The sequence below is a fragment of the Rhinopithecus roxellana genome, chromosome 6 (assembly GCF_007565055.1).
Source record: "Rhinopithecus roxellana isolate Shanxi Qingling chromosome 6, ASM756505v1, whole genome shotgun sequence".
Classification (NCBI taxonomy): Eukaryota; Metazoa; Chordata; class Mammalia; order Primates; family Cercopithecidae; genus Rhinopithecus; species Rhinopithecus roxellana.
In genome coordinates, this window is record NC_044554.1 from 29,818,606 (window position 1) to 29,829,430 (window position 10,825).

The window sequence follows — 10,825 nt, forward strand, 5'->3', positions numbered from 1 at the left end:
TAAATTATTCCCCTGTCCAGGGGAATTTGGAGATAAATTCTCCCCAAATAACATATTTATTTACCTTTTGACCCAGCAATCCAACCTCCAGGATTACATCTCAAAGACACATTGGGGCCAGGCACAGTGGCTCATATGTAATCTCAACACTTTGGGAGGCTGAGGAAGGTAGATCACTTGAGGTCAGGAGTTAGAGACCAGCCTGGCCAACATGATGAAACCCCGTCTCTGCTAATACAAAAATTAGCCAGGCGTGGTGGCGCATACCTGTGGTCCCAGTCAGTCCAGAGGCTGAGGCTCGAGAATCATTTGAACCCAGGAGTCAGGGATTACAGTGAGACGAGATCATGCCACTGCACTCCAGCCTGGGCAACACAGTGAGTGAGACTCCTTCTCACAAAAAATAAATTTTAAAAAAAGATACATTGGCAAAAACATGAACTGATTTATGCACAAAGTACTCCCTGCAGCATTATTTATATCAGCAAAATGCTGGAAATACTCTAAATGTCCAAGGTATAGACTGTTAAATAAACTATCACACCACAGAACATTCTGAATCCACAGAACTGAGGAAGACCTGTACGTAATCATATGAGGTGATCTCCACAACCTACTGAATAAGACAGGGGTGGGAATACAAATATATCTGTGTTACTGATATTTCCAAAAGAAACATGCTAGTATAAACAAGAAACGAATAAAGATGATTATCTATAGGGAGAGGGCACAAGGATGGAAACGAGATTTCCTTGAATGTACCATGTTAAATCATTTTGACTTTGCAAATATAAAATATCTTACGTATTCAAAAAATTACGTTACATCAAAAACCAAAAAGAATAATCTATAAAAAAAATCTAAAAATAAACAAATGAATGCAACTGTATACCAAGTTGGTGGCATAAGTACACACAGAAAATATTTCAAGTGACTTTAAAAGGCATTATTTTGCCCATAAGTCCTGCACAGAATGTATACAGAGGACAAAAAGAGCTGCAAAAAAATCTTGTATTTCAATGGAAGTCTAATTGTTAGTCATATTATTGCTTCACTGTTTTGAAATTGTAAGATAAATTATAGGATAACGAAGTGCTAGGATTGGATATAAGATCATTGAAGAAATTACGCAAATTTAGTTGAGAATTTAAGATTTCCACATAAAAGGAAAGTGATAAACAACATAAAATCAAAGAACCAGGCCAGGCGCCATGGCTCACGCCTGTAATCCCAGCACTTTGAAAGGCCGAGGCATGGTGGCATGTGCCCGTAGTCCCAGCTGCTCGGGAAGCTGAGATGGGAGGATCACTTGAGCCCAGGAGGTCAAAGCTGCAGTGAGCTGAGATCATGACACTGTTCTCCAGCCTGGGCAACAGAGTGAGACCCTGTCTCAAATAAATAAATAAATAAATACATACATACATACATAAATAAATGGGGGGGGGGGCGCAGGGCGAATTTATCAACTGATAAAGGAATAAACAATATGTGGCATATCTTTACAATGGAGTGTCACTCAGCCACAAAAAGGAATGAAGTACTCATACATACTACAATCAATGTGGATGAACCTTCAAAACATTATGCTCAATGAAAGAAGGCAGGCACAAATGCCACATAATATATGATTCCATTTTTTTTTTTTTTTTGAGACGGAGTCTCACTGTGTTGCCCAGGCTGGAGTGCAGTGGTGCAATCTTGGCTCACTGCAACCTCCACCTCCCAGGTTCAAGCAATTCTCCTGCCTCAGCCTCCTGAGTAGCTGGGATTACAGTTGCACACCACCACACCCAGCTAATTTTTTGTATTTTTAGTAGAAACGGGGTTTCACTGTGTTGACCAGAATGGTCGTGATCTCCTGACCTCATGATCCGCCCACCTCAGGCTCCCAAAGTGCTGGGATTACAAGCGTGCGCCACTGCGCCCGGTCGTACGATTCCATTTATATGGAGTTTCCAGATGGATAAATGCATAGACACAGAAAGCAGATCAGAGGCTGCCCAGGGCAGTGGAACAGGTGGGCAGAGGAACAGGCAGTGACTACTAATGGGTATGGGGTTTCTTTTTGATGGAACAAGAAAGGTCTAAAATTGGATTGTGGCGATGGCTGCACAACTTTGTGAATATACTAAAAAACACTCAACTATAGGACGTCCTAGCCAGAGTAATAAGGCAAGAGAAACAAACGGCATCCAAATAGGAAAAGAAGTTAAACTATCTCTCTTTGCTGACAATGATTCTGCACCTAGAAAACCTTAAAAACTCTGCCAAAAGGCTACTGGAACTGATCAACAATTTTAGTAAGGTTTCAGGATACAAAATTAGTGTACAAAAATCAGTAGCATTCCTACACAAGAATAACATCAGCCTGAGAGTGTATAATCAAGAATACAGTCCCATTTACAATAGCTACAAAGAAAAAAAAAAAAAGAAAGAAATACCCAGGAATACAGCTAACCACAGAGGTGAAAGACTCTACAAGGAGAACTATGAAATACTGTTGAAAGAAATCAGAGATAACACAGATACATTTAAAAACATCCCATGCTCATGGATGGAAAGAACCAATATTGTTAAAATGGCCATACTGCCCAAAGCAATTTACAGACTTAATGCTATTCTTTTCAAACTACTCGTATCATTCTTTACAGAATAAGAAAAAACAATTCTAAAATTCATATGAAACCAAAAAAAAAAAAAGCCAGAATAGCCAAAGCAATCCTAAACAAAAAGAACAAAGTCAAAAGTGTCACACTACCCAACTTCAAACTATACTAGAAGGCTGTAGTAACCAAAATAGCATGGTACTGGTACAAAAACAGACACGCAGACCAATGGAACAGAATAGGAAACTCAGAAATAAAGTCACACACTTACAATAATCTGATCTTGGACAAGGCTGACCAAAAAAAAAGCAATGGTGAAAAGACTCCCTATTGAATAAATGTTGCTGGGGTAACTAGCTAGACATGTGCAGAAGAATGAAGCTAGACCCCTACCTTTCACCATATGCAAAAAGTAACTCAAGATGGATCAAAGATTTAAATGTAAGACCTCAAATTATAAAATTCTAGAATAAAACCTAGGAAATACCCTCCTCTATATTGCCCTTGGCAAAGAATTTTTGGCTAAGTCCTCAAAAGCAACTGCGACAAAAACAAAAATTGACAAGTGGGACCTAATTAAACTAAAGAGCTTCTACACAGCAAAGAAACTACCAACAGAGTAAACTGACAACCTACAGAATGGGAGAAAATATCTGCAAACTATGCATCTGACAAAGGTCTAACATCCAGCATCTACAAGGAACTTAAACCAACAAGCAAAAAATGAGCAGAGGACATGAACAGACATTTCTTAAAAAAAGACATGCAAGCGGCCAACAAACATGAAAAAATGCTCACCATCACTAATCATCAGAGAAACACAAATCAAAACCATAATGAGTACCATCTCACACCAGTCAGAATGACCATTATTAAAAACTCAAAAACCATCAGATGCTGGCGAGGCTGCAGAGAAAAGGGAATGCCTATACACGGCTGATGGGAATGTAAGTTAGTCCAGCCACTGTGGAAAGCAGTTTGAAGATTTCTCAAGGGACTTAAAACAGAGCTACCATCTGACCCAGCAATCCTGTTACTGGCTACATACCCAAAGGAAAATAGATCATTATACCAAAAATATACATGCACACATATGTTCATCACAATGTTATTCACAGTGGCAAAGACATGGAATCAACCCGGGTGTCCATCAGTGGTGGGCTGAATAAAGAAAATGTGGTATATATACACCATGGAATACCACATAGCCATAAAAAAGAATGAAATCATGTGCTTTGCAGCAACATGAAGGTGAAGGCCATAATCCTAAGTGAACTAATGGAAGAACAGAAAACCAAATATTGCACGTTCTCACTTATAACTGGGACCTAAACTATGAGCATACATTGACATAAATCTGGGAAAAACACACACTGTGGACTCCTAGAGGGGGAAGGGAAAGAGGGGAGCATGGATTTATGCTCACTACCTTGGGTACTATGCTCACTACCTGGGCACAATATACCCATGTAACAAACCCGCATGTGTACACCTATATCCAAAGTAAAAGTTGAAACTGTTTTTTTTTTTTTTTTTTGAGACTGAGTCTTGCTGTTGCCCGGGCTGGAGTGCAGTGGCTGGATCTCAGCTCACTGCAAGCTCCGCCTCCCGGGTTCACGCCATTCTCCTGCCTCAGCCTCCCGAGTAGCTGGGACTACAGGCGCCCGCCACCTCGCCCGGCTAGTTTTTTGTATTTTTTAGTAGAGACGGGGTTTCACCGTGTTCGCCAGGATGGTCTCAAACTCCTGACCTCGTGATCCGCCTGTCTCGGCCTCCCAAAGTGCTGGGATTACAGGCTTGAGCCACCGCGCCCGGCCTGAAATTTTTTTAAGAAGTACTCAATTGTACACTTTAATAGGTAAATTATATAGTATATGAATTATATCTCAATAAAGCTGTTGAAAAAGACTGGGGGGCCGGGCACGGTGGCTCAAGCCTGTAATCCCAGCACTTTGGGAGGCCGAGACGGGCGGATCACGAGGTCAGGAGATCGAGACCATCCTGGCTAATACGCTGAAACCCCGTCTCTACTAAAAAATACAAAAAAAACTAGCCGGGCGACGAGGCGGGCGCCTGTAGTCCCAGCTACTCGGGAGGCTGAGACAGGAGAATGGCGTGAACCCGGGAGGCGGAGCTTGCAGTGAGCTGAGAGCCGGCCACAGCACTCCAGCCTGGGCGGCAGAGCAAGACTCCGTCTCAAAAAAAAAAAAAAGAAAAAGACTGGGGGGATTTTCATAAGTTTGTTTTTATAGACTTTAGAGACACAAACCAAATGTAAAATGTGGACTTGGGTGTATTACAATTAGGATCCAAAGACCTATAGAAAACATTTTTGAGACAACTGGGGAACCCAAAACAAAGGCTAGGTATTAGATGGTATTAGATGATATTCTGATATTCTATGGGTGTGACCATGGTATTGTGGTTACGTTCAGGAAAAGGGATAAAACAGATGAAGCGAGTGTGGCAAAACCCAGCGGAGTGCTGAGTCTGGGTGATATCACTTGGAGATTCACTGTGTTATTCTACTTTATTAAAATTTAATTTAAAAAAAAAGCCCCCCAGAGGATTGTGATGTGCAGTCCCCTTTGGAACCACTGTCCTATATACCAGCTACAAGGACAGGGCATGCCTGGCCCTCCTACCGAGGGCCATGTACACAAATGGAAGCCAGCACACGACAGGCCTTCCTGCCACAGGCTGGGGCTGTGGGACTGCGACGGGGGCACAAGCAATAGCAGGGACATGGACATGCCTGAAGACGCCAGGAGGCAGCAGTGCTGCTGGTAGAGGTATTACTAAGTCCCCACTATATATATATATATATATATATATATATATACACACACACACACACACACACACACACACACATACACACACACACATATTTTGAGACAAAATCTCGCTCTGTCGCCCAGGCTGGAGTGCAGTGGCGCTATCTCGGCTCACTGCAAGCTCCGCCTCCTGGGTTTACGCCATTCTCCTGCCTCAGCCTCCCGAGTAGCTAGGACTACAGGCGCCCACCACCACGCCCGGCTAATTTTTTGTATTTTTAGTAGAGACAGGGTTTCACCATGTTAACCAGGATGGTCTCAATCTCCTGACCTCATGATCCACCCGCCTCAGCCTCCCAAAGTGCTGGGATTACAGGCGTGAGCCACCACACCCGGCCAGTCCCCACTATTACAAAGTGATCAGCATGTACATGCTTAATATTTGTCACTCGGTCATCACAGCCATGTAAGGTGAGTATGATGGTCCACGTCGGACAGATACAGAAACCCTATGGCTCTAAGTCTGCCACCCCTCCTGCCCAGGGTGGCCTTGTACCGAGTGGTCCCACTTTGGGTTAATGGCCTATGCTCCCTTTCTGGCCTCCCTGATTGTCTGGGAAGCCCAAGAGGGTGGGTGATGGTGCAGCTAGCCCCTGGCACTCCCCCCATGCCACCACATCTCGCTCCTTTACTTACCAGTGCCCAACATCCTTGGATGCCCCACCTCTACTTCATTCTGCTTCTCCTGGCCCCACCCGTCAAGACAAGGTTCCTCTCCCCTCTCTATCCGGGTGAGGATGTCCGGTTTGGAGATGGCATAATCTGTGCACAGAACAAGAAATGGGGAAGAGCTGGACCCAAGATGCCCACAAAGATGCAGAGGTGCCCAAAGTACCAAAAGCCAAAACAAAGAAACAGACTGTCCACAGACAACCCGTGGACAGAGGCCCAGATCCTCCCTCCATAGCCTTACCCAGGGAGACCAGGGTCTCGTAGTTGCCCCTCATCACGTGCTTGTAGAGCTCCTTCTGCCAGTCCTCCAGCTTGCCCCACTCCAGCTCAGAGAAATACACAGCCACATCATCAAACGTCACAGGCACCTGGAACCACAAGTATTGCAGTCACTCACCCACATGCTCACAGGCTCGACCCCTCGAGCTCTCCCACCCGCAGGGTGTCCCACCGCTACCTTGGGGGCCTCCCCCTTGCTGCCCGGGGGCAGCCGCAGGATCCAGAAGTTCCTGTTACGCAGCAGGTTCTCCACGTTCTCCAGCCGCCTCTGCAGCAGCCCGTACTCCTGCAGCAGGGTCCCCAGCACGGCCCACTTGCCCTCCAGCTGGTTCCCGAACTCCACAGCTGTCTTCTCGCAGTCGGCCAGCTTCTTCTCGGCTGTCCCCGTGCGCCCCTCCAGAGTCAGCAAGCGGGCCAGGCAGGAATCCACCTTCTTTTCCAAGGCCTGAATGGCAGCCACCACTGTCCACAGTGTGATTTCCGTGGAGTAGAGGTACGAGTTCTTCTCAGCAGCTGGCTGGGGCAAGGGTGTGGAAGGACTCTGGTCCTCTGTGTGCTTGTCTGTCTCGGGGACCTGCTCACAAGAAGAGAAAAGAGAGGTATTATGAGAATTATACAATCAAACCTTCCATCTCAAAAACACACCTCAGAAATGACACCTGCAATGGTAAAGCCCCATCTGGGATCCTGAGTTAGCGGCAGCCTTGCGGGAGATGGAGAGGCTAGGGTGTCAGTCCGTCCGCAAACCAGGAAAAGAGCCCTGCCGGGAACCAAGTAAGGCAGCCTGAGCAGACTGAGACAATGACGGTGATTATGGTGATGGTGATGGTTCTGGCTCAGGGATATGGTATAAATAGTTCATACGGCCTTTTTTTTACCTCCACCTCTTTTATTCCGTTGTCCTTCAGTGCCTTGGAAAAAGCTTCTCAAGTGCCTCAACTTACCCTGATATCTGATTCACAAGCCATCATTGTGCATGTGCAATGGGCACAGTCCTGGTTGGTGCTGCTAAAAGCCTCGTTGGAGAGACAAATCGACATCTCACCCCTCAATTTCATTCATCCTTCATGGTTAAATCACCACGGAGTACTAACTTCCAAAATTACCTCAAATGCATCCATGTTTCTCCTTCTCCACTGCCAGTGTCTAGTCCAAGTCCCCATCACCTTGCTTGGCCTCAGCCACTGCAGTCCTGCCTACCTGATTTCCCCACTTCCAGTCTTCTCCCCCACTTCCAGCCTTCTCCACGACAATACACTTTCCACAGAGTAACTGGTAATCTTTTTTTTTTTTTTTTTTTGAGATAGAGTCTTGCTCTGTCGCCCAGGCTGGGGTACAGTGACGCAATCTCAGCTCACTGCAACCTCCACCTCCCGAGTTCAAGCGATTCTCCTGACTCAGCCTCCCGAGTAGCTGGGACTACAGACACCCGCCACCACACCTGGCTGGTTTTTATATTTTCAGTAGAGACGGGCTTTCACCATATTGGCCAGGCTGGTCTCAAACTCCTGACCTTGTGATCCGCCTTTCTCAGCCTCCCAAAGGGCTGGGATTACAGGCATGAGACACCGCTCCCGGCCTGGTAATCTTTTAAAAACACAAATAGATCATTTCAGTCCCCTGCTTAAAACTCTTCAATAGCTTCCCAGTGTACCTGGCATAAGATCTAGACTTCTTCATGGCCCAGCCGACCTCTCTTGACCTTGAGCCATCCAGTTCCTGCCGTGCTCCAGCCATGCCGGCCTCCTGTGGATTCCGAGGACCCAACCGGCCCTCCTCCACCTTCATGTCAGCTCTCAATATGCATCCTCTGTATGCCTGAGTCCCTCTGGTCTTTAAGAGTCTTGCTTAGACAATGCATCCTAGAGACTTTCACTGTTCCCTCCTTCTTAGCACTAATCATCTATAATTGCTTCATTCATTCAACAACAATTACTGAACACCTATCATAGTAAACGAACAATGAAGATGAAAAAAAAACTGATGGGGTTCTTCCTTCTCCAGGAGAAAAATTCTGTATAGGAATACTTATAAATAACAACAGTGTGATAGGATGGGCTAACAAGTCCAGGGCAAATCTGTCCCTTTTGGGAAGTTTCTTGGGATCTCAAGTGCTGCAAGAAGGCATTGGGAAAGGAACAGGTGGACAGGAGTGAGCTGAAAGGTAGTAAAGTTGTGAGCTCCAGGCTAGGGGGAGTGGATGATGTCACCTCCTAGGGCCCCCTCTTCCCAGGCAACAGGACTGTAAACCTGCAGAATCCCCAATGTTTTTTCTCTCCCTTGCACTCAGGGAACCCAAAAAGAAGCTCACCACACTCACTAAGAGGAGGGAGAGGAAGTTCTACTTTAATAAAAGCATCCAGAAAAATCAAGGTTTCAAAACCTTCACTGAGGTGTATTAATAACAGTAGGTATCATCTACTGAGCTCTTTACAAGCGTTTTCCAGTATGTCAAAAATGGCCAAAGGATTATAATCTCCCAATTGGACAAACTGCACAATATCAAACCAACATTCTAAAATCTGTTAAACTGGCGTGATCCTTCTCCAGGAGAAAAATTCTGTATAGGAATACTTATAAATATAGTTTATTCTTATGAACAAACTTATTCATATAGATATGTATCTAGATAGATAGACAGATAGATAGATATAAACGAGACAGGCACCTGCGCCTGTAATCCCAGCTACTTGGGATTGGGAGGCTGAGGTAGGAGAATCGCTTGAACCCGGGAGGCAGAGGCAGAGGTTGCAGTGAGATGAGATCCCACCACTGCACTCCAGCTTGGCTGAGAGACTCTGTCTAAAAAAAAAAAAAAAAAAAAAAAAAAAAAAAACATATATATATATATATATATATATATATAAACATTTTTTAATTAAAAAAATTTTAAATGGCCGGGTGCAGTGGCTCGCATCTGTAATGCCAGCACTTTGGGAGGCCAGGGCGGGCAGATCACAAGGTCTGGGGTTCAAGACCAGCCTGGCCGACATAGTGAAACCCCGTCTCCACCAAAAATAGAAAAAGTAGCCAGGCGTGGTAGCAGGCGCCTGTAGTCCCAGCCCCAGTTCAAGGAGAATCCCTTAAACCTGGGAGGCGGAGCTTGCAGTGAGCCGAGATCCTGCCACTGCACTCCAGCATGCACAACAGAGCGAGACTCCCTCTAAAAAAAAAATTTAAATAAAATCTGCTACATGGATTTTTTTTTTTTAATCTACAATCTCTCTTGTAAACGACACTTAAATCTTTCTCTTTGGCAAAAGTAGAATATGAGGCGTTTTAAAGTGTCTAATTCCAAAGTCCCTGCCCCAGCGTGAGGCTCCCGCCTCTAACAGATGCGTGACCCTGGGCCAGTCCCTTCCCATCTCAGCCTCCGCGACTGTCCCGTGGGGCCTGCTGCCCCTGCCCGCCCAGCCTGCTGTGGGGGGCGCCGCGGGGCCTCAAATGGAACAATGCTTCCAAGGCGCGGCCTCCTAGTCGCGGAGCGTGACTCTCAGGCCCGGGCTGGCAGAGGCCGCAGAAGGGCCAGATCGTCCGTCGCTGACGTCGGGGCCCCGCCCGCCGGGCCTGGAGTTTGGGCCGCCCGGTCAACGCCTTCGACGATGCCCAACGCCGGGCGATGGGCCGGGGGCGGCGAGCGCGGAGGCTGCGGGCAGGGCCCTCTCGCCGGGCGGCCCCGCGCGGCCAGAGTCCCTCGCGCGGGCTCACGCAGCGGCGGCCTGGGCCTTCCCGGCGTCTGCGGGGCCCAGGGCGCTTACCCGGGCAGGCGCCGCTTCGGCCATGGCTACCCGCGTCCCTCGCTGGGTTGCAGTCCCTGGACCCGGCCTGTCGGGCCCGGGGCGGCGCGGCGGCGACAGCGGAGGCGGAGCGGGACCCGCCTAGCCTGGGAGCTACTGCCGGGCGGCCGCGAACTGCGTCCCGAGCCACGTGCCCCGCTGGCCCTTTTAAAAAGAGCTGCGCTCGGCGGCCGAGCCTGAGGGCGCGCACAGCGCCCCCTGCAGCCCGTAGGACCGCACGCCCGCGGCCGCCGCGCCGCGCCGCGCCCACCCGAGGCCTTCAGCGCCCGCGGCGTCGGGGACCCAGGCGCGGCCGCCCACCCACACCCGGGGCGCGGGAGTCGACGCCGGGGCGGGCGTGCCACGGTCTCCATCCGGGCTCCGTCAGGCATAAGCCACTCGCGGGCCAGCGCGGCACCCAACTCCTCTCTGCGTCCCATGCGGGAGCCGGGAGGGCTGGGGGAAGGCGTCGCGCTGTAAAGTGCGAAACCTCGCGAGGGAAAGCTGCGTGGGGAACCGGGGCGTCCCTCGCCGCGGCTCCAGTCCGGACGGAGATTCTGTTGCAGCGCCTCCCACGCACCACAGAACTGAGTTGGGGAAAGTAAAAAGGATATGTGTGTACCCAGGGAGAAGCCAGGGAAACTTACATGAACGT

General features: G+C 48.0%; 1 protein-coding gene across 2 annotated transcripts in view; it reads right to left on the reverse strand.

Annotated features, from left to right (window-relative positions):
* Window positions 1–10,339, reverse strand: part of LOC104667004 (protein ZNF783) — a 28,422-nt gene extending 18,083 nt beyond the window's left edge. Inside the window, exons 1-4 of one of the 2 annotated variants that reach the window (XM_030933239.1) lie at window positions 10,153–10,339; window positions 6,573–6,968; window positions 6,357–6,438; window positions 6,080–6,205 (exon numbers count right to left, since the gene is read on the reverse strand). In XM_030933239.1, coding sequence (XP_030789099.1) covers window positions 6,080–6,205; window positions 6,357–6,438; window positions 6,573–6,968; window positions 10,153–10,176 — 628 coding nt within the window. In that variant the 5' untranslated portion in view covers window positions 10,177–10,339. Of the gene's footprint in view, window positions 1–6,079; window positions 6,206–6,356; window positions 6,484–6,572; window positions 6,969–10,152 lie in introns of both variants that reach the window. The other variant, XM_010369170.2, reaches the window with a different exon arrangement.
* Between the last annotated feature and the right edge of the window lie 486 nt (window positions 10,340–10,825).